The sequence below is a fragment of the Aotus nancymaae genome, unplaced genomic scaffold (genome assembly GCF_030222135.1).
Source record: "Aotus nancymaae isolate 86718 unplaced genomic scaffold, 86718_ANA_hifiasm-v0.15.2.pri h1tg000040l, whole genome shotgun sequence".
NCBI lineage: Eukaryota > Metazoa > Chordata > Mammalia > Primates > Aotidae > Aotus > Aotus nancymaae.
This window is the reverse complement of record NW_026988454.1, coordinates 120,284,272-120,306,877: the sequence shown is the minus strand read 5'-3', so window position 1 is coordinate 120,306,877 and position 22,606 is coordinate 120,284,272. Positions and strand designations below refer to the sequence as shown.

Here is a 22,606-nt window from a genome sequence, read left to right as displayed (position 1 = left end):
ACAGCCTTATTCGTAATAGCCACAAAAGGAAAGCAACCAAAATATCCATGATTAGCAGGATGGCTACTACACAGTAAGGAAAATGAAAATAAACACATGAGCCAGGTGTGGTGGCTCAGGCCTGTAATCCCAGCACTTTGGGAAGCCAAGATGGTCATATCACCTGAGATCAGGAGCTCGAGACCAGCCTGGCCAACATGGTGAAACCTGGTCTCTACTAACAGTACAAAAACTAGCTGGGCGTGGTAGCAGGCACCTGTAATCCCAGCTACTTGGGAGGCTGAGGCAGGAGAATCGCTTGAACCCGGGAGGTGGAGCTTGCAGTGAGCTGAGATCATGCCATTGCACTCCAGCCAGGGCAACAGACAGAGCGAGACTCCATCTAAAGAAATAAAGAAAAAGATAGTTAACAGATTATAGCTATAGACAACATGAACGACTCTCACAAATACACTGCTGGGTGGGAAAAGCATGGTATAAAAGAACATGTCCAGTGCCATTCCATCTGTATTAAATTCAGAGTCAGGCAAAACTAAACTTGACAGCTAAGGGATGCAGCCATAGGCGGTTACATGATAACAGAAGCGAGGAGCTGATTATCGTACAGCTCAGGATAGTGGTTACCTCTGGGGACGGAGGGCGCACGAGTTGATTTTGGCGTACAAGGTACATTCTGTTTATTTACCTGGTGATGGTTGCCTAGGGGCTCACTTTTATAATTATTTACTACATTGTATGTGTATGTTTATCCTCTTTTAAGCAACTATGCTATATTTCACAATTGTAAAAGAAAAGGATGAGATATAAGTAAATAGATAAAAGAGTTCTAGTATTTTCTTCCCATATCTACTTTTGCAAAACACTATAATTAGGTCCAAAGAAGTGGATGACAACCTATAGTTAGGCAGAGGTCTGGAGTACTGATAATGCCTGGGGCTGTCTAGGGAAGGTCCCTTCCCCCAGCTGGCCCAGGCTGCTGGCTGCCCCTCAACCCACAGGAGCCGGCTACCCTAGCCTCTTTCACCTGCCACCCCACCCAGGATGTCCCAGCCACCACATACCCTTCCTGGTCATGGGTAGGGGGTTGCATCACGCTGGGCACCTTTGCAGCCACCTCACCCTACCGTGAACCATCCCTCGGGGCCCCTGACCTCAGGACTCGGAGGCTCACTGGGAAAAAGGTCCTGGGGGGCGGGCCCCGGTCATTCTTCGAACACATCAAAAGAAGGAAGGTGGCAGAGAAGGAAATAAAGAGGAAGGAGAGAAGGGAACAAAGAGCAGGAGAGAGATACACCAAGGCCGCAGATGCTGTGGAATTAGATGGAGGCTCGGAGGGTGATGGAGGGTGGAGGGGAGGAAAATTGTGGCCGGGTGTGATGGCTCAAGCCTGTAATCTTAGCACTTTGGGAGGCCGAGGCAGGTGGATCACTTGAGCTCAGGAGTTTGAGACCAGCCTGGGCAACATGGTAAGAAAATTTTTAAATATTAGCCAGGTGTGGGGGCATATGCCTATAGTCCCAGCTACTTGGGAGGCTAAGGTAAGAGGTTCGCTTGAGCCCAGAAGGTTGAGGCTGCAGTGAGCCAAGACTGTGTCACTGCACTCCAGCCTGGGCAACACAATGAGAGTCTGTCTCCAAACAAACAAAAAAGAAGGTTCTGGAGGTGGGGAGGACAGAGGCATGAGGCACTGCCCCCAGGTTCCAGACCCAAGCATGGAGGCCCCACCACAGGCAGGTCCAAAGGGGCCCGAGTTGTCGGCTCTGATCCAGCACCACATCTCCCCATGGCCGCAGGGCTTCCAAGTGGCCGGTGGGTGGCTCAGAGCCTCCTCGAAAAGACTCCAGCACCCTCTAGCCCTCCTGGAAGGAAGGACTTGTCCAGAAAGGAACCTGCAGAGGTGACCCCCCAGGTGAGAGGGCTCAGGGAGCAGTAGAGCTGCCCTTTCTGGGGCCCAGACGGTGTAAAGGGCTGAAGGCCTAAACCACGCTGAGTCAAGATCTCTGTGCCAGCAAGAGGCCCAAGCAGAATGCTCTTCAGGGCAAAAGGCAGGTGTCGCCATGCTTATGTTGCTTAGCATGGCTAGTCTACCCTAGCTTCTTGCATTCTGCCCCTCTCTGCCCTCTGTGGTTACTAAGATTCCCTGGCTAAGATTCATCGGCGCCTTGCGGGAGAAGCTGTGATCTTGTTCCCATCTGCCCTGCTTGGCCAGCCCAGCGCCGGGTACCTCTGAGGTGCTCAGTGCATGCCTGTTGACACGGAACACCTTGCACTGCTGAATCGCTGGGCCTTGGTCCCCTCCTCTCGACAACATGGGGACAGCGCCAGCTGCCCTCTAAGGCCCCCAGCTCTACAGCTCCAATTAGTCCCAAAGCAAAGCCAGCAGCGCCGTCCTGGCAGGGCAGCAGAAAGTGCACCTGGCTAGAGCCAGGAGGGGACAAGAGGCAGCAGGGGGTGGACAGTATAGTGTGTCACCTCCTGACTACTCTGCACCCCTCAGGGACTGTGGGGGGCCGCGGCAGGTGCTGTCCTTAAAGCAATTATAAACAAGGCAAAGGACAGGCTGTGACTTCCCTTGGCAAACAGGAGAAAACAAACTGGAGCCCCACCCCACAGACCCACTGGTAGAACTCGGGGAGGGGGGTGGGGGAGGTGCTGACAGACTCTTTGTGGGGAGGAACAGACTGAGCCCCACACTAGGAGGCTGGGCCTGGATCACTGTGAGGGGAGGGAGGCAGGCAGAGGCGGAGGGCTCATCACCTTGCGGAGCTGTGGGCAGGACCCCTGGTGAAGCGCCTGCAGGGTAAATACGGTAGACAGAGCATTTTTTTGTGTCTGCATTTCTGGGCACACGATGGGGACTCGATCCCATTCTCTCATCCATTCCACAAAGATTTATTGAGCAGCCACTATACATGAGGCTCCCTTCTAGATGCTGGGGGTACAGCATGGACCAAAACACACCAAACCCCTGTCCCTAGTCCCCTGAAGACTGACTAGCTCAGATGCCAATCTTGCCCCCACTCCCTGCCCTACTTTGCCTTCCCCGCAGCAGGGTATGGGACCTGCCGCCTCTCCTCACTCCTACCAGGCTTCACCCCAACTCCCTTCAGTTTCCACAGACACGGCCAGCCCCCAGGCTCTCCCAGTGATCTGCTCTCTCAAGGCCCAGGACCTCCAAGAAGATGACAGAGACTCCACCACCCCCAGGAGGGACCCTCCCCCAGCCCTCCCTACATCTCTGGTCTGGGAGAGGAAAGAAAAAGGGAGCAGCTTATTTCTGTGTGTGCCTTTATCATTTTTGTTGTTAACGAGAACTGCAATTCAAGCTGGAGTGAAATACTTGCCCTCCATGGGGTGGGAAAGTAAAATAATGGGAAATATTTGAAGAGCCTCCGTTCAACAAAGTGAGGGTCCTCTTTGAACACCTCCCTAATTATTGCAACAATGCTACTTTAGCGCCATGCACCTGCACAGCAGCTTCAGACCCTGATCCCCTCAGCTAGTGCTGTCCTTTGTCTGCCTCATCCGGCCTTCATCAACCAATGCAGTGTTAAGCGCTTGTCCTAGAGAGTGGGACCAAGAGCCACAAGGCCAAACAGTGGATAGGTTCATGGCAGGTGGGGACAGGTGGAGAAAGGGGGAAGGACTGACTGTAGAGGGGACACCAAATTGTCTCAGAAGTGATCCCTGCCCTTGGGGACCTGCCTTCGAAAGGGGACAGGCCTTCCAGGCCCAAAGTCAGAGGCACAGAACCCAGGAGATGGGCGGCTCTCACCTGGGTAGCTGCAAAGCGGCAGGCCCCAAAGGCGGTGGTTTTCTAAGTGTGCTCTGGGGACCAGCAGCATTAGTATCACCAGAGGTGATGAATTGTCAGAAATTCAAATTCTAGACTGCATGGAATTTGCAGAAACACCGGGAGGGACCCAGCATCTGTGTTTAAACAATTCCTCCAGGGAGTTCTCATGCATGCCCAAATTTGAGAACCACTGCCCCAGAAAAAGGACATTGGAATCATCCCAGAACATAAATAAATAAGGAAATAAATAAACAAACAAACAATGATGCCTAGGCCCCTCCCCAAGAGATTCAGATGCAATGGAGCTGTCTAAGAACTCTGCAGGTGATCATAATATCCTGCCAGGCTGCAATAAGGTGGAACAGCCCCCCAGTCTCTCAGAAAGGTGTGCCCTGATGGAGAGAAAGATTTGCTTATATGGAAGGAGCAAGGAAGGGCTAAGAGGAGGGAATATGAGCCATGGGTTTCTGGATGGATTGTCTGGTGGAATTCCTGGATTACTACCTGCGGCACCACATCTTACTTTGGGACCACCACTGCATGCATAAGAGCCAACCAGGTGGCCTGCATGGCCAGCAAGCAGGTGCTAGAACTTACGGGGCCAGGTGGCTATCCCCATAAGAAGGCTGGCCAAAGGACGGGTGGCCAGATATCATTTCTCCTCTTTAAGCCCACACTTAAGAGCCAGGAAGGAAGCCAGTGACGACCCTGCCCATTGCCTCTGCTCCTCTTGGCTGCCCTCTGCTCTCACCCACTACTTTGCCACTCCACAGCAAAGCATTTCCTGTGGGCATGTTAAGTCCCAGATCCTACCCTATCACTGTGATTTTATCTCTGCCATCAGTGATAAAATCACAGCCAAGGGGATCCGTATCTCTGGTACAGAATGGAGGCACAGACAGTAGGAGGGCAGGGGACAGCCACAGCTAGGAGTGCGTGGTCAGTGGCCAGGCCAGTTGCTACCCAGGGAAACCCAAGGGGCAGGGCAAGGGTGGTACCGATGCTGCAGGCATTGCCAAGCCCCCTGCACCCTCTTGTTCAATGAGGAGAGAAGGCTGGTGTGGCGGGACAGAGAGTGGTGTGAAGCCCCACGTAAAGCATCACATCAGAGGACGTTAGACACATGCGGAGGCCTGTCTGCAACCCATAGGTCTCTATTCCTTCCCTAGAGCTCTGCATGCCTCTATTTCCTCACTTAAGAATGAGAAATAACTCACTGAGCCATAAGAGTTCATTAGGCACTATTCTAAGTACCGCATGCTCATCAGCACCAGCATACTCAGCCCTCACTACAGCACTAGTAAATGGGTGCTGCTGTAAGAACTCCCACTTTTTAGGTGTGGAAACTGAGGCACACCGGGGTTAAGAAGGTTGCCGAGGCTCACGCAGTGGTAAGTGGCAGAACTGGGACTCCAAGCCACATAGCCTGGCCCCAGAGCCCATGCTCTCAACAACTCCCTGACCAGGTGACACTGGCCCAGTGGTGGCAATGGCTGTCCCAAGAAAAACTGCCTGGTTGCTCCACTGGGACCCGTCTTTAGCTAAAGCTCAATTCTGCGGACTGCAGCATCTCCCAAACACCCCCAACAACCCACCCCCTCACCCCTTCCTTTCTGAAGTCTCACCCTCCCAGTGTCTTTGGCAAAGATTTGTAAAAGGTTCGCTTTGCAGGGAATCCCACAGATGATCCAGATTCACACATATGGAAACTGAGGCTGAACAAAGCAGAGACAGGCCCAGCCACACAACCAGTCAGAGGCAGAGTGGGGTCTCTCAACTCCTGGTCCAGTGCTCTTATGACTTCCACTGCCGTCCCATTCTCACCCAGCAGTCCCCACAGCCTCTTCTGCATATCTGATTAAACAAGTGCCTGCTGAGGGCTGCACTGTAAGTTAACGGACGTGGAGTGCATGGCACAGAGCTGTCAGTAAGGAAGCCTCCTCCCTTCCTGGGCGTCTGGGGCTTCCAAAGAAGCCCACGAGATCTTGCCTGAATCCATCCCCCACCCTGGCCAGTCAGGGCAGTTTCCAGCTGGGGGTCCTTTGGTCACTCATACTGGCAGCTCAGAAGAAAGGCCAGGAAATAGGTATGGTGCTAGAACAGGGGCCTCAGCAAGTCCACAACCTGCTTTTTTTTTTTTCATACAAACTCCTTTTTCAATTGAATCCAGGTCTCACTATGTTACTCTGGCTGGTCTCGAACTCCTGGACTCCAGTGATCTTCCCACCTAGGCCTCCCAAAGACCCACCCTGCTTAGAGCAGGAAACTCTGGATAGAGAAAAGAAGGTCTCCAGACCACCACACCCCCATCTTTCAAGAGAGAACTTCTAGGAAACCCTTTGAAGAAGTGGTTTTCTTTAGGGACTGAGAACACAGACTTTGGAGTCAACTGGACCTGGGTTAAAATCCCAATCCTGTCACTTCCAGGCTGTGTGATTTTAAGTAACTTGCTTAACTTCTCTGAGTAAGTGTAATGCAAACAGTAATTCCCACCTCACTCCAAAGAGTAAACACACAATAAATGTTGGCAACTATTGTATAATAAATCTTATAATATAATAGCATAAGATAGGAGCTGAATATTCTAGGAATATAATCTTGTTTTATTGTTACATTCTTATAGACACACATCCACAATTCATCTATACCCATATTCCTAGACACTTAACCACACACACAAACTCACAACCATTACCCAAACCCCACACCAACCCAGAAAGCAACCTCATGTACTCACCACATAGCGGGCACTGCCACCCCCTTAGTCCTCACAGCAGCCTGTGAGGTGGGTGTGTTTTCATCTCCCTCCTCTCAGGTGAGGATCCACACAGCACATGCATGCATACATGTTCACAGCATCCTGGGATGTGGGCATTTCTGGTAGCTCTGAGAACCGTGAACTCCCTCCTTCCGATCAGAGGAGGCCAGCCCAATTTCCATGGTCATCTCCAGGGCAGCCCCAAGCCGGGCCCCAAGTGCTGACTGCCCTCCATCCCCAGGACAAAGGCCCAACCTGGTTTTCATGACAGCTGTGGTTGGGGAAACCCCTGTTGCCGGGAGAAACCGAGTTGACTTTGAAAAGGAAGAGACAGAAGCCAGGGGGTGGCTTGGCCACTCCCTGTGGGGGCAGGTGCTAAGTAACTCTATAAACTCTGGCTAATGATGCAATTACAGCCATAAACAGAGCCCCAGGAGGGCTCAGGGCCAGAAGCTAGACCCTCAAAGGGCAGCCAGGCTTGAGGGGTAGGCGTCCCCTTCCACCTACTTCCCCACTTTCCAGAAACAGGCCAAGTAGGCCTGTGGCAGCGCATGTGGGACTCTGGAAGGGCTCCTGCCTGCCCTGGCCCACTCCCTGCCCACCTCTGACTGTGAGTCACCAGGCCATTAGCCCGAAAAAGCCCAGCTGGCTCTCTCTGGGTTGAGTGCTAAGGTGTCCCCTGCCCTATCCCCTGAACTCCTTCCAGGGGACCCAGAACCAAGATACCTGGGTCCCCATTTGGCTCTGCCTTTTGGAGCTGAGTTGAGGCCTGCAGCTGTAACCGGCCTTGAAAACGGTAAGCAGCATAGGCTTCCCTCGGGGAGGAGCAGAGAGCATGGAGTCACCCAAACAGCCCTGCCCTTCATTGACACCCTCTGGCTCCCAGCTCTCCGGGCCCAGCGGCCAGGAGGTAGAGGGAAAGAAGGGAGTCAGGCGAGTTGCTCATGGTCCTGGGGCTAAGGACACCAGCATGGTGAAAACATACCATCAGGTTAACAGGCAGGGACCTCAGGGAAGCTGACCCTTCCCCTTCCTCTGCCTCTGCTGGCCGGCCAGGAATTATTGCTGGCTGTCCCTCCCCTCCCTGAGGGGAGGCCTGAGGGCTATCCTCCAGTTGGGACACCAAGTACTGCGTTCTAACCCAGCTGCATCCGCATCTGGCCACCCAGGAGGAACCCAGAGACCAGCCACCCACCTCATCCCCAGGTGCCCAGGAGTACCAGGTCTGGGCCAATGGAATCTCGGCCAGGGCGTGTGCCTGAGGCCACACCCCAGAGGTGTCACTGGGGGCCTGCATCGGTCTTGTCCCTTTCCCTGAGGGATGAATCAACCCCTCACTTGGGATGGGGGAAAGGCAGAGGATGGGAGCTACGCAGTAGTAATTAACCTGCACTTTGCCAGCAAGCGCTAGGCCAAAAACTGCGCTCAAGTAGAGCGCAGAAACTCCACGCTGAACGGTCCCCAGAACAGACAGGCGAGAGAACGACGGCTGGAGCTGTGGGGGGTTCGGGGGAAGGCGCAGCGGCCAGGGGCTGGGGGAGGGCGGGGGCCTGGACCCAGCAGGGTTCCTGCAGACGAGTCCCGCCCCGGGCGCCCTCTCTTCCTCCCCCAGGGCGGCGCGGGGCTGGGGCGCGCCAGGCGGCTGCGGCGCGAACCTGCTCGCGCAGCCCGGAGCAGTTCGGGGCAGCCGTGCGTGAAGCCGGAACCCCGCGCGGGGAGGGGGCAAGAGGTGGGGGCCGAGCTGGCATATGCCCGCTCCCTTCCAGGAGGCTAGTGGACGCGCTGGGCCAGAGCTGGTCGGAACAGCCCGGGGGTGGGTGGCGAGAACTCGGGGGATCGGGGGGAAGGGGGCGTGTTTTCCGGGATTCGGGACCGAGACGGGGGAGGAGGAAACTCGTGGGGCGGGCCGGCGGCTGGGAGCTCCGGGGGGAGGCAGACAACGGGGCGCACGGAGGGAGCGCTCCGGGGTTAGTGTTCCCCAGGGTCATGGAATAACGCACAGGGAGAAAGAGACTGCCCAGGGAGGGACTCGAAGAGACAGGGCCAGGGGCGGCTTCTTCCCGAGACGGAGCTGGAGGAAGGGACGGGGAGGGAGGGAGAAATGGTACTTCCACCCGCCCCCCCAGCAGTCCAGCCCCCGGGGCGTGGCGCCGCTCCGGCCCTCCCACTCCCCCGCTGGCCTGGCCAGACTCGGCCCCCACACACCTCCCCTACCTCCGACCCCTCTCCGGCCTCGCGGGCCCTGGCCGCGTCCGGGGGAAGGGAAGTGGGCGCGGGGCCCGCGCGTCCCTCGAACTTCTTGCAAGTTCACTCCCACGCCTCCCGCCCCTTCGACTCCCAGCTCCGGGCCGGGAAGGCCCATGCCCGCCCGGCCCCTCCCGCCCGGTTACATAAGGTCGCGGAGCAGCCGCCCCCGGCCCGCGGCTAAAGGGAGGGGCCGAGGGGGTCCCGGCTCGGCGGGCAGCGCCGCTCGGGCCCTGCGCTGGGCGCCCGGGCATGGACGAACCGCGGGGTGGGTGGCGGCGCGCACCGTCCCGCTCCCCTCTCCTGCGGGCATCCCCCACCCGCCCACCTGTCTCCGGGACCCACTGGATAGGGGCCAGGGAGCCTGGGTCGTGGGTCCCGGACCCTCCTCGCGCCCCTCGCCCCCCGGCCCCGCTCACCTCGCTCTGAAGGTCAATCTGTCCGCCACCCGCGCCCCGCGGCTCCGGCAACTTGTCTCAAGTTCGGGTGCCTGGCCCACGAGCTGTGCCCGCAAACTGCTCCCGGGCTGCTCCGGCACCGCGCCACCAGGGAGGCCCGCCCCGTCCGCCCTTCCCGCCGCCGACGGCGCCGCGGCCGCTCCCTGCGTCCCGCCCGGGCCGCCGCCTCCGCTGTCACCGAGCCCCGCGCCCGGCGCCCGGGCTCGGCTGTCACTCCGCGCCCACTTCCCTCCGCGCCCGGCAGAGGGCAGCATCCGCCCCGCCTCCCAGCCGCTCTGCCGCGGCGCCCACTGGGAAGCGTAGTCCTCGCTGCAGTCCCGCTGGGTACGCCGGGATTTGTAGTCCCGCTCAGCGGGCCAAGGCTTACAAAGACGCTCTTGTTCCACTTCTACACCTTTACAAGTTTTCTTTCTCCTCTCAGTAATGTCCTAAACCAGGACTCACTACGATACATTCTGTGGCCTGTCCGACCCCCTAGAAGGAACCTACAGCCAGCTGTCCTTCGGTAGTCTAAGAAAGATCCAGGGTCCCAGATGGTATGCTCTTGCCATAGAAACTCCACTCGTGGCAAATTCCAGTTTCTCTCCAGGAGTGGGGTGCAGACCTGGATCATGCGCTTTTATCCCTGCCCATGATCATAAGGGGCAAGGCCGGGGTGAGCATGGTGAAGGACAGGGTAAAATATGACCGTAGAAGGCAGCCTGCCCCTATTATGGGTTATACATTCATGCCCCACTCACCAGCTGCAGCTTGCTGTCATGTTGCTGGACAGAAATTGTCTGATCTCCTTTCATGTCACCTTCCCTTGTTGGAAGTTAACAAGGTGCGGAGGCATCATTCTCTACTTTCTCCTCTTCCCCGCCCCTTTTCCCCAGTCTCCTCCCCCTGCCCCTCCCCCGCTTTCCCTCTCCTTTCCCTTCTCTTTTTCTTCCTCCCTCTCCTCCTTCCCCACAAACCATGTCGCTCCTAGTTTCTGGATCTTTTGCTAGGAGGCTCCTGAGGAGAACAGCGATGACGTCCAAAGGGACAAGATCCTTTGCTGAGTTGGTTAGAGCACGTAGGCTCAATTTCTCTGTAACTCAAGTACCTCTCCCTCTTGTTCACAGCTGAGAGGCAGCTCTTCAAATACATCCTGGGACATAGGGGTCTGGGTAAAAATACAGTCAGCTTGTCTGGGTGCGGTGGCTCACGCCTGTAATCCCAGCACTTTGGGAGGCCGAGACGGGCAGATCACGAGGTCAGGAGATCAAGACCATCCTGGCCAACATGGTGAAACCCCGTCTCTACTAAAATACAAAAAAATTAGCCGGGCGTGGTGGCGTGTGCCTGTAGTCCCAGCTACTCGGGTGGCTGAGGCAGGAGAATCACCTGAACCCAGTGGGTGGAGGTTGCAGTGAGCCAAGATCGTGCCACTGCACTCCAGCTGGGCGACAGAGCAAGACTTCGTCTCAAAACAACAACAACAACAACAACAATCAGCCTAACCGCCCTGGCCTTCTGAAGCCCCCCAAGAAATAGTTTCTGGCGGCATCACCTTCCTCCATAAAGAACCCCGTGACTGTTACAGGTGCACATAGGCACCTAGAATTTCCCAGAAACTTCTACTCCAAACTTGATCAACAGGTGAGGAGACAGCCATCTAATTCTAGGGGGTGTTAGACTACTAATCACACTTCTAGTAGGCATACATGTGGGTCCCAATGTCACTGGGGTAGTTCTGGCAGTAGTTCGGTAAATCAGGTCAGAAGAGCATTTTATTTTATTTGTTTAATTTTTTTTTTTTTTTTTTGAGAAGGAATTTCATTCTTGTTGCCCAGGCTGGAGTGCAATGGTGTGATCTCGGGCTCACTGCAACCTCCACGTCCCAGGTTCAAATGATTCTCCTGCCTCAGCCTCCCTAGTAGCTGGGATTACAGGCGTGTGCTACCACACCTGGCTAATTTTGTATTTTTAGTAGAGATGGGGTTTCACCATATTGATCAGGCTGGTCTTGAACTCCTGACCTCAATTGATCCACCTGCCTTGGCCTCCCAAAGTGCTGGGATTACAGGCATGAGCCACTGCGCCCGGCCCGCAGAGCATTTCAGGTTGTTAGAGTGGGGCCTCTTTGCCCACCACACAAGAACACTCTCCCCCTGCCACCCACCCACCCACCCATGATAGTGCTACTACTATCTTCCCTTTCCAGGGGAAAAGTGTGAACTTTAAGCTTTGAGGGTTGCAAAGCCCATCCCAAGCCCTGCCTTAGGTCCTATTTCTCTTAGAATCACTGTGACCCACCAGGAAACTTCCTAGCCCCTCAGAGAAAACTCCCTTCCAAAAACAACAGGATGACCAACATAAAGAAGAACTATTTATTATTAGAGAAAGTCCAGAGTCCAGAAAAGGAAGGCTGAATCCATAGTGGAGAGACAGAGACAATACCCCAGGGGGGTGCAGGGTCAAGAGGAAGAAGGAGCCCATGCATCCAGGCAACAGGTCTAGGCGGCAGTGGCAAAGCCCACCCTGTTGTTGCCCAAGTCGTAGATGGAATAGTAGGACCTGAGAAAGACATCCCCGAGGATCCACAGGGGCTGGCTGTTCTGGGAGGACAGGTAGGTGGGCTCGACTCCCACGGTGCAGTAGCCATTGTTCTGCTCAACACAGAAAGGCAGCACTCATTCATTTGTTCACACATGCCCTGTTCAGCTCTGAGCCCCAGTTTGGGAGCACAAGTGCAGAGCTGAGGGAGCCCGGGTCTCTGCCTTGAGGGCTCATAGCCAACTGAGCCACCAGAGCAGAGCTGGTGGGAGGATTTCTGGAATAGGTACATTCAGTCTGTGGTGGTCCTCAGCAGAGCCTCCTCTCCCCATGGTGGGAAACTTCTCTTCCCACAGATCTCCCTCCTGCTCCCGATTTGGAGCAGATCAGCCTGGTGGTTCAACCTTGGAGCCAAACTAACTTGGATTCAAACTTCAGCTGTGTCGCCTTGAGTCAGTTACTCAGCCTCTCCCAACTTCCAAGGTTTCATTTGTAAAACAAAAATGAGTATCTCCCTCATCAAATACTGTGACAATTAAGTGGAATCATGAAGTAAAGTGCTTTGCACAGTGATCTGCCCTAGTAAGTGCCCAGCAAAGAGCCCAGTGCCTCTCCCCATTAGAATAGTCATTGATCATAGAAGACAATCTTCTATTTCATAGCCTTGTTCCAGAGAAAGGGATTTAGAATCATTGCATGGGAAAGATACATGAGTGCAGCACGGAGTTGGAAAATGGTACAAGGCAGGAGACCCAGCATTTCCAGCTCCCCAGCCCTTACTCTCACCCCCAATCATGGTGGCTCAGCCTGCAGGGACCAGGACTTACACTGAGGATGTAGGAGGAGGGCGGCAGAGGGAACTCCACACCATTGATGATGAAGGTCAAGGTGGGCAGACTCTGGATGCTGTTACAGTTCACGAGAAACTGCAAGAGGAATAGGTCCCTGTTGGCTCATCTTCCCCCTGATGACACCCACCAGCCTCATTATCTCAGCCCCTGGATTCCAGGCCTGAGCCCTGGACACAAGCCCCAAACCTGTTTTTGGACTAGAGAATGCAGCTCCAAGGGAAAGTCCTGTGTAGATCATGCTGGCATTACGCCATGGACTCATAGAGTGGGTGTGATTTGGAGAGATCCCAGAGCCTCCCCACTCCTCTTGCCTCAGTTTCCCATATTAGAGCTTGAACCTCTGCTCTTTCTCTGCAAGTGCCCATATATGTGTGTGTGTATATACACACATAAATATATATATAAATGGCCACATATATATACACACACACGTATACACACATATATATACATACACAACCTCTATTCATTCTCTGCAAGTGTCCATATATATGTGTGTGTATATACATATATATACACACACACATACATATAAACATGCATATATATACACACACACATATATATATATATATTCTTTTTTCAATAGAGACGAGGTCTCACCATGTTGGTCAGGTTGGTCTTGAACTCCTAGCCTCAAGCAGTCCACCCGCCTTGACTTCCCAAAGTATTGGGATTACAGGCATGAGCCATGACACCCGGCCTGCAAGTGGCCTTTTAAAACATGAAGATCTGGCCAGGCACAGTGGCTCATGCCTGTAATCCCAATACTTTGGGAGGCCGAGGCAGGCAGATCGCTTGAATCCAGGAGTTTGAGACCAGGCTGGGTGACATGGCGAAACCCCGCTACCACCAAAAATACAAAAATTAGCTGGGCATGATGGCACAGGCCTGTAGTCCCAGCTACTCAGGAGACTGAAGTGGGAGGATCACTTAAGCCCAGGAGGAGGAGCTTGCAGTAAGCCGAGATTGTGTTACTGCGCTCCAGCCAGGGTGACACAGACTCTGTCTCAAAACAACAAAAACAGAAACAAAAACACATCTGCAGAATGAGCACCCCACTGGTCTCCAAAATTAAAGTGAGTGTAGTGGAGTTGGGTTAATTAGACAAACCCTTGGCTGGACTCAGGACAGACAGGCGCAGGGGAGCATGGCCCTGTGGAGGTGAGGGAGGTGTGGATAAAGGGCCAGCCCTGGTGTTCACATACTCAGCCCCACATTCCAGTCATTTTGCTCTTATCCCAAAGTCCAGCTAGTGTTTCATCTGTTTCTGCTGAGTGACTGCAGCTCAGAAGAAATTCCTGCCTAATAGTAACTCCCACTTGCCTTCAGCACAAGCATCTGGCCCCACCTGAACAAGCCTCCAGGCCCCCAGCCTGCCCCCAGCCCCAGCTGTCCCAGGTCCTCCCACCTCCAGTGCCTTGGGCAGCTACAGGCATGGAGGTCAAGAGTTAGGCTTTTTTTTTTTTTTCTTCCAGACAGGGTCTTGCTTTGTCACCAAGGCTGGAGTGCAAAGGCGAGATCATGGCTCACTGCAGCCTCCACCTCCCGGGCTCAAACAATCTTCCCACCTCAGCCTCCCCAATAGCTGGAACTACAGGCACATGCCGCCGCACCCAGCTAATTTTTCTATCTCTTGTAGAAACAGAGTTTTGCCATGTTGCCCAGGCTGGTCTTGAACTCCTGGGCTCAAGCAATCTGCCTGCCTTGGCCTCCCAAAGTGATGGGATTACAAGCATGAGCCACAGCACCCAGCTGGCTATTCTTGTGTTGCCAGGAGAAATCATGAATGCCTCTGGACTGACCTCCTGGGGAAGGGGATACACCCGCCAGTCACACCTCTCCATACTCATCCTCCTGGGCCCCTGTGGCCTCCAGAAAAGCACTCATGTACTGCTGGGGCACAGTGAGCAGAGAGGTTCCTGTGTCCACGATGGCCTGGCAGCCCTCGGAGCACCAGCCAGAGGCCTGGCCGCCAATGAGGAACCTGAATGGGGAGAAGACGGGCAGCCTCAGGACTCCCCCGGTTCAGGGTGTCGGGGGGGAAGGGGGCAGGCTTTCCCTACCACTGCGGTACAAACAGCTACAGCTTCTTTCTTGAGGAAAGTGAGGACCCTGCAAAGATCAGTCCGGCTATTCCCCTGAAACACGCCATGGGACCCATCCCTTAAAAGTGTCAAGGAAGTTTCTAAAAACAGTGAAAGCCAGGGCCACTGATTCATTGTAAGGACTCTGAGCAAATTAGTCACTAACAAGCCCTCAGTTCTAATCTGTGAGCCCGTGGGGTTGGACTGCAGGGTCCCTAACGCTCAGGAGCCCAAGCCCTGACCCTCCCTACGCTGAGCTGGGCTTTGTCACTCCTGCAGAGGGCAGTTGTGGTTTTGTAGGAGTAAGCTTCAGGGGTCCTCTGCCCCATCCAGAGCAGTGCCAGATGTGTGTGTGTGTGTGTGTGTGTGTGTGTGGCATGGGGTTCCTGGAAGCCCACTCCAAGGAAGTGCCACATCCCCAGGGCCCACCACAGACTCACTCCTCAATGCCAATTTGCCAGTAGAGCTCCTGAGTGACAGGCGCCCAGTAGATCTGCCCGGTGTACAGACTGCTGTCTACACCCCCGAAGACAACTGCTCCCCCGCTGGAGCCCTGCTCGCTGCAGGAGAGAAAGGGAAGGCTAAGTCAGGGAGTGCCACAGAAAAGAACCTCCCGGCTGCGCAGTCACCTCCACAGAGAAACAGAGCTCCTTCCCTGCTCCAGACCCGGGCTCCCTGAGGATGGGGCTAAGTCTCCCCTCAGACCAGGATTCCCTGGGGACAGGGCTGTATACCTTAGACTGGGACTTTCTGGCTGGGCCTTGGAATTCCCAGTGCTTCAGGCTCCCAAATGATGCCGACCTCTGGGGGAGCCCTAGTGGTTGGGACCCCCACCCCACACTCTGCTCTCCTCTCCCCTCCGCTTCCTGCCTCTGGTAGACTTGTCACCGGGAGCCCCATCCAGGCCCAGTTTGTTACTTTTCTGCTAAGATTGGAGACAGGTAGGGCCTTGGTGAAGGGAGTAAGGACATTCCATGTTTGTTCCAGAGGCTTCCCTCGTAGCTGGAGTGTGTAGCTGGGTGGAGCTGCTCTGTTTACACGCAGAGGAATCATAAACAGATGCCGAGAGGGAGTTAGCAACATTAGTAACAGGGTGAGGTCCTTGAAAGTCAGATTCCCCAGATTGGTCCAATTAGGCTAACTGTCTCTAGAAAGTGGCTGGCTAATTCTGAAGAAGAAAAAAGAAAAGTGGGCCGGGCACAGTGGCTCACGCCTGTAATCTCGGCACTTTGGGAGGCTGAGGCGGGCGGATCACGAGGTCAGGAGATGGAGACCATCCTGGCTAACGTGGTGAAACCCCTGTCTCTAGTAAAAATACCAAAAATTAGCTGGGTGTGGTGGTGCATACCTGTAGTCCCAGCTACTTCAGAGGCTGAGGCAGGAGAATCGCTTGAACCCAGGAGGCAGAGGTTGCAGTGAGCCGAGATTTCACCACTGCACTCCAGCCTGGGTGACAGAGGAAGACTACATCTCAAAAAAATAAAGAAGAAGAAAAGAGGAAGGAAGGCCGGGCGCGGTGGCTCACACCTGTAATCCTAGCACTTTGGGAGGCCGAGGTGGGTGGACCACCTGAGGTCAGGAGTTCAAGACCAGCTTGGCCATCATGGTGAAACCCCATCTTTTTTAAATAAATAAATAAGAGGAAGGAAGGAAAGGAGAAAGAGAGAGAGGAAGAAAGAAAGAAAAGAAAGAGAAAAAAGAAAAGTGGGTGCCAGGCCGCTCATCCCCACCCACTGCCCGGCTCACTAAATGGCTGCACGTGCTTGTGCTGACCGGCAAGGATAAGAACCTGCTGGGGGTCTGCGGTGGACCTGGACCAGAAGACTCCAGGACCAGGCCAGAACAACAGACAAAAGGAGATGAAGCAATGAATTCCTATGCAAAAGAAGGATACAGGTAGAAAACATTTGGTCAGAAGGAAGTGAGCAAACTGCCCCACCCGCTTCTCCAGCAGGAGGCCTGTCCAAGGGCTGCTGAGGATCAGAGTGACAAAACTCAGGTCAAAGTTCAGCCCGCTGTGGAAGAGATTCCGCCCAGCCGTGGAATGCAAAGAAAAGTCGGAGTAGACTAGGGACAGGTGCAGGGGTGGGGTCTGCTGGAGTGAGTGGGAGAGGATTCGGAAGCCCAGGGGGAAGACTCTGGAACAGGACTGACTGGAGCTAGTTGCCCACTGGGATGCCTCCAAACCCTGAAGCATTGAGCACTGGGCCTCAGTTGTCCAGGGCGGCCGGGGAGCACCCCGGGAGGTGGGGACCAGCGGGCCGGTTGCTCACCTGCTGAGGTAGAAGCTGAAGACAGGGCTGGTGAGGGCGCCCTCCTGCAACATGCCCTGCATGGCTGTGGTGGCCCCGCCCATGGACAGAGCAGGGTAGGCCAGGCCCATGATGCCATCAAACTGTGCATAGACGAAATTGGTACCGGGCTCATTCTCACTCAGGCCAAACTCCTGATTGGGGACCTGGATGCTCTGGACCTAACGGGGACACAAATGAGGGGAGGTGACAAGTCTGACTCCACTCACCTCCCCCAGGTTCCCCTAGAGACTCCTCAAACCTCTGTTCATCCCTTCCTCACCTCTGCCTCTTTTTGACAGGTGTTGTGGGAGCCACCTCTCCCGGGCAGCCTTCCTTGACTGCCACAGCTCACCTCCCCACCCACCTCCTTCTCTGAACTCCCCAGGCCCTACACTCCTTTTTTTTTTGAGACAGAGTCCCACTCTATCACCCAGCCTGGAGTGCAGTGGCATGATCTCGGCTCACTGCAACCTCCATCTCCTGGGTTCAAGCAATTCTACTGCCTCAGCCTCCTGAGGAGCAGGGATTACAGGTACGTGTCACCACACCTGGATAATTTTTTGGAATGTTTAGTAGAGACAGGGTTTCACCATCTTGGCCAAGCTGGTCTTGAACTCCTGACCTCGTGATCCACCCGCCTTGGCCTCCCAAAATGCTGAGATTACAGGCGTGAACCACTGCGCTTGGCCGGCCGTACACTCCTTAAGGAAAAGGACCATGTCCCTCTTGTTCAGCACGGTTCCCCAGTGCCTGGCACATGGTGGCCACCAGTGAGTGTTGGGGGAGTGACTGAATGGGCTTATCATATCCTGCCTTCCTGTCCTGCACACGAGGACACCAGTATTCCACCATGTTTCAGGAGGCTCCATCTAATTGTCCCCTCCCGTTTATAGCTCACAGCCCCAGCCTCCACTCCCCATGCTCACTCACAGTCAGGGTGTCATAGCCAAAGAAGCCGGTGAGGCTGCCGCTGCCATACTGCAGAGAGAAGGTCTGCCCATTGCTGGAGTAGGTGGAGGATGCGCTGGGGTTGAAGCGGGAGTGACTGGCTGCAGGGGAAGTCAGGGCATGGGGAGTCAGGCCAGCTGGTGCTCTCGCCTCAGCCTCTTGTCAGGCTGTGCTCACATCCTGGGACCTCAGCACCCCTGATCACCGAGTCAAGGGGTGGCCAGCCAAGGCTCCCGGCACAGGAAGGCCCATGGGAGCTGGCCAGGCTTGGTCCCAAAGCCCCTTCTGACTTACAGAATCTTGGGATGCCCCAGGACTGTGCCCTCCCTGTGGACAGGGTTGCAGAGAACCCAACTCTGAGTCCCTGGCCCTTAGGAGAGCACCTGGCTCACAGCAGTGCCAAGTAATTACTCATCAGATGAAGGAGTGAATGCGCCTGCACCACATCCCAGCATTCCCCCAGCCCTCCAGGGCATCCCCAATTGCCCCCCACCTTCACTCATCAAGAAGCTGGTTATAGCATAGGGTGGGGCCATCGAGGGACCCCCTTGGGCCAGAGGTGTCAGGACCCAAACCCCAAGGCTTCAGCAGGAACCAGGGCAATCTTAAGAAAGCAAACACTGCCTGCCTCCCAAAGCCGCTATAGTATGGAGCCCACATCCTATATTCTGTTGTGTCTCTTGGAGACACTCAGTGAGGACTTAGCAAATAGTGGGGTGGAGCAGAATAGAATGGAGTAGAACAGAGTGGGATGAAATGGACTGGAAATTAGTCACATGGAATGGAATGGCACTCCCCAGAGTGAACAGAATAGGGAGAGTGGAATACAAGGGAGTTGGGGGTTAGGGGCTGGCATAAGCAAAAGGATACATATTGGTCAGCAGGGAAGGCAAAGGGCCCTTCCAGCTGCAAGACCAGCATCTTTCCTGTGGCTTGGGTATGCTGTGTGGCCCTGCACATGTCCCTGGTCCTCCCCAGGACTGAGCTCCCCTCAGTCCTGAGCTCCCTGTGGAAGCTTGGCCCTCCCCAGAACCCTCTGTCAGTGCCTTGCCCTGCCCACTGCCCCTCTCTGCCCAGCCCAGCACTCACTGCAGGCCTGGCTCTGGCAGTAGACAGAGGGCACCCACAAGTTGGAAGAGCCGGTGTCAAAAAGGACGAGGAAGTTCTGGGGTGGAGTCCCAATGCTGATCTCACCAAAGTAGGCAGCCTGGGGGCCATGGAGCAAGCTGTTAGTTCCAGAGGGATCCAGGCTTTTCCATGGGCAGAGCAGTGAAGGGACCTGCCCCTTCCCTCCAGCCCACACCAGAGAGAAGACTACCCCCAGGAAGGTTCAGGACTCACATCCATGTAGTCCATGGGCTCGTAGGACACGCTGAGGTCACTAAAGTGGTACTTCCGAGCCGGATCATGCTTGTGGGTCTTCAAGAACTCCCACAGCAAGCCCTTCTCCTTCATGGTCTCACGGATAGACTTAAATTTCTTCAGGGGCACTCTACAGAAGAGTTGTGTATGAGGCAAGGCCCTCCCTCCTTCCTCTCTTCCCAGTCCTCTCTTTCTCTCTCTCCATCTCTAACTGCGTGCTTCAACCTCCCTGCCACTCTGTTCCCTCTTGTCTGTGTGTGTGTGTCTTTCTCTCTCCTTCTTCCTGTCTCTCAGCCTTTTTCTGTCTCTGTCTCTCTCTCCGTGTTTCTTCCTCCTTTTGCCTCTTCATCTCTTTCTTCTAAAGCTCTTTTCAGCACTTGCTGTAAGATTCAGAAAACCATTCATTTCACCCATGCATGCCCTCCTCATCCCATCTCAAGGGTCCTCCGAACTTCCTGACCCTTTGCTGTCAAATATTCCACAGATTCCTCCTCAGGAAAAGAATAGGAACTTTAGGCATTACCCTTTGCAGAATATGTAAATTTTTTTTTTTGAGACGGAGTTTCGCTCTTGTCACCCAGGCTAAAGTGCAATGGCACGATCTCGGCTCACTGCACCCTCTGCCTCCCGGGTTCAAACGATTCTCCTGCCTCAGCCTCCCGAGTAGCTGGAATTACAGGCACCCGCCACCATGCCTGGCTAATTTTTTGTATTTTTAGTAGAGATGGAGTTTCACTATGTTGGCCAAGCTGGTCTCGAACCCCTGACCTTGTGATCTGCCTGCCTCGGCCTCCCAAAGTGCTGGCATTACAGGCATGAGCCGCCACGCCCAGCCCAGGATATGTACATTTTTAAGAGATTTCAGAGGTGGCACAGTTCACCCCAGAGTTCCTTCCTGTGGTGGCCCTCAGGCACCTGGTTCTAGCTGGATGTGACAGAGCATGGAGCAAGGGGAACAGCACGAGCTGGGACTCAGGACGTAGGGTCCTAGTTCTGTCTCTGCTGCTAATTGCATGGCCTAGGCCCCATCACTGTTGTTCTTAGGACGCCAGGACCATGGGGAAGTTGACCTGGGTGGTCTGGAGCACGATCAGCTCTGGGATTGAAACTTACGAATCATGGTTTCTGCCCCTTCCTATGGGCTCAGTCATCCCCCTTGGCTTTCTCCTTCCCAGACTTGCTTGCTGCCATTGCCTGGGAATCTCTAGGGGTTCACTCTGGCCTTGCTCTAGGCTTCAGAATTCCTGCTTAATCCCCATTCCCTGGGCACTCTGCGTTCTCCAGAAATTCTCTGGTAAACCCCTCCACCCCTCAAGAAGTACTCTTGGATAGAGAAATAACAGACAAGATGGCAGGCTGGGAGACTTCCTGATGGCCTGTGAGCCATGCCATCTACTCCAGAGTTTTCTCCTGACCCCTCAGGGTATAGAAATTTATATTTACTGGTGTTTCTGCTTGGATGATTTTTGCATCTGCCATTAAGTTTTCGGCCTTAAGGCAATTTTTAGAAAGGATTCTGGATAAGATATCCCTTATCCAGAAAGGATTGCTCCCTTCTGCAGGAAGAATCCACACCTGCCATACAGGGGCTGCTTGGGCAGTAGTCACCCCTACCGTCTCTGTTTTGGGTCTATCTTTTCCTCATCAGATAGGGGACGGGATTAGGCTTTTCCCTTTGATGGGAAGTTTCCTGAAGGCAGGGGCTGTGTCTCCTTCCCCCCATGAGTCCTATTCAACATTAGCAAAGGAAGGCTTCCCTTCCCCTAGCAGAAATACCAGAATAAAGACAGGTAGGGTGTCCCCTGGTGCAGCTGTCCTTTGCAGGGCTTAGGCTCCCACCCAGGTTTCCTGTACAAGCAGCCAGGTCCCAGACTCACTTGACCACAGCTGCCTCCAAGAGCTGGAGGCAGACGAAGGCCACCACCATCCACTTCATGATGCTGGTCCCCAACTGGCTGTAGAGGAAGAGCCACTCCGAGTTCTGCAGTCGCAGTGGAGTGAAGACCTGGGCACTCCTTCCTCTTTTATACCCTCAGGATCTAGCCTAGTCACTGCATCCCTGCCCTGGGTATACCCTGTGCTTTGTGTATCAACTGTTTCTGTGTACTTTTCCTTTTTGAGAGTGGCCGCAACAGACTTTCATCTTATTGACTTTTTAATTCAAGCATCAGAGGCCAGGGGTGCAAGCGATAAGAGAGAAAGTTGCTGTAAGATGGAGCGGCGAAGATTACGACTTGTCCCCGGACCAGAGGCATAATGTGTGCATTTGGGGATGAGGGCCAGAAAAAGGTAGAGGCAGAGTGCCGACATAGACAGGATCTATAGGCAGGGTTTCTCAACCTCAGTGCTGTTGACATTTTGGAACAAATAGTTCATTGTCGTGGGCCCCGTCCTGCGTACTGTAGAATGTTTAGCAGCATCCCTGGCCTCTACCCACTCCATGCCAGGAGCAGTCCACCCATTGTGCCAACCAAAAATATCTTCAGGCACTGATAAATGTCTTCTGGATAGGCAAAATCGTTGAGAACTGCTGGTCTATAGGTTACGTACTTGGAGCTTTGACTCAAGGCAGCACCTTCAGACCCTCAGGGGAGGAGATAGGGGTGTCGGGGGGGTCAGGAGGTCAGTAGCTAGGATGCTGGTTCTGATGATGGTGGTGAGGGTGGTGCTGATGGCGGTGTCTGGAGTGCTGGTGCTGGTGGTGGGGCTGGGATGACAATGGCTGAAGTCACAGCTATTTGAGCAGCTTCAGAAGCTTTCAGGGTCAAACAGGACATTTGGAGAAATGCTTGTCGTAATTTAGCAAGTGCTCAGGACACACTCGTAGAGTAAGCCGCACCAGCTTCTGGTTGTGCCTCTGGTACCAGCCTGGACCAGAGGCCTGGAGCAGGGGCATATGAAGAGGGACAGGCCCCTGCCCTGCTGCTGTTCCTCATTGTTTCTTCTGCCCGCTGTGTCCCTGCCTCTGGCTTCAGTTCTCCTAAAGTGCCTATGTCTCCCATGACCCACTCCCAAGCCCTTGTGTAGCCCCCAAGTTGATTTGTCAGTTCCTCTATCCCTCATCCCCAGCCCCCACCCCTCCTCCCATCTCCCCAACTCCCCACCCCACTTCCCAGCAATCAGCTTCCCATTGCCTGAGGTGACCTGGAGCTGGCCTAGTGCCTGCTCACCTGGCCCAGGACAGCTCTCCATTTTGGAGTGAGTGGAAAAAAATCCCCATGCCAATAGCCTCTCTGTCACCTTGTACCCCACACTCAGGGCTCCAGGCAGATTTGTCAGGTCCTCAGG

General features: G+C 54.6%; 2 protein-coding genes across 3 annotated transcripts in view; both read right to left on the bottom strand.

Annotated features, from left to right (window-relative positions):
- The window catches only part of TFEB (transcription factor EB), a 52,914-nt gene extending 43,441 nt beyond the window's left edge, over positions 1–9,473 (bottom strand). The window contains exon 1 of one of the 2 annotated variants that reach the window (XM_012448628.3): positions 9,218–9,473. Coding sequence is in view for 1 of the 2 variants with exons in the window: in XM_012448627.3 (XP_012304050.2) it covers positions 6,534–6,538 (5 nt within the window). In the remaining variant the exon portion in view is untranslated. Of the gene's footprint in view, positions 1–6,533; positions 7,114–9,217 lie in introns of those variants that run through there. The other variant, XM_012448627.3, reaches the window with a different exon arrangement.
- A 2,123-nt stretch (positions 9,474–11,596) lies between these two features.
- PGC (progastricsin) lies at positions 11,597–21,317 on the bottom strand. The gene is made up of 9 exons (XM_012448630.2): positions 21,196–21,317; positions 19,298–19,448; positions 19,046–19,163; positions 17,939–18,057; positions 16,988–17,187; positions 15,155–15,274; positions 14,467–14,614; positions 12,604–12,702; positions 11,597–11,889 (listed from the first exon to the last, which is right to left on the bottom strand). The coding sequence occupies exons 1-9, from the start codon at positions 21,252–21,254 to the stop codon at positions 11,737–11,739; spliced, it is 1,167 nt and encodes a 388-aa protein (XP_012304053.1). The 5' UTR covers positions 21,255–21,317; the 3' UTR covers positions 11,597–11,736.
- Between the last annotated feature and the right edge of the window lie 1,289 nt (positions 21,318–22,606).

Bases quoted from the DNA above. Each gene is read 5' to 3' on its own strand.
- PGC (XM_012448630.2), bottom strand. From the start codon at position 21,254: ATGAAGTGGATGGTGGTGGCCTTCGTCTGCCTCCAGCTCTTGGAGGCA. The intron at 19,164-19,297 runs GTGAGTCCTGAA...CATGGCCCCCAG, and splicing joins AGCCCATGGACTACATGGAT to GCTGCCTACTTTGGTGAGAT. The intron at 17,188-17,938 runs GTGAGTGAGCAT...TGTCCCCGTTAG, and splicing joins TTGGCTATGACACCCTGACT to GTCCAGAGCATCCAGGTCCC.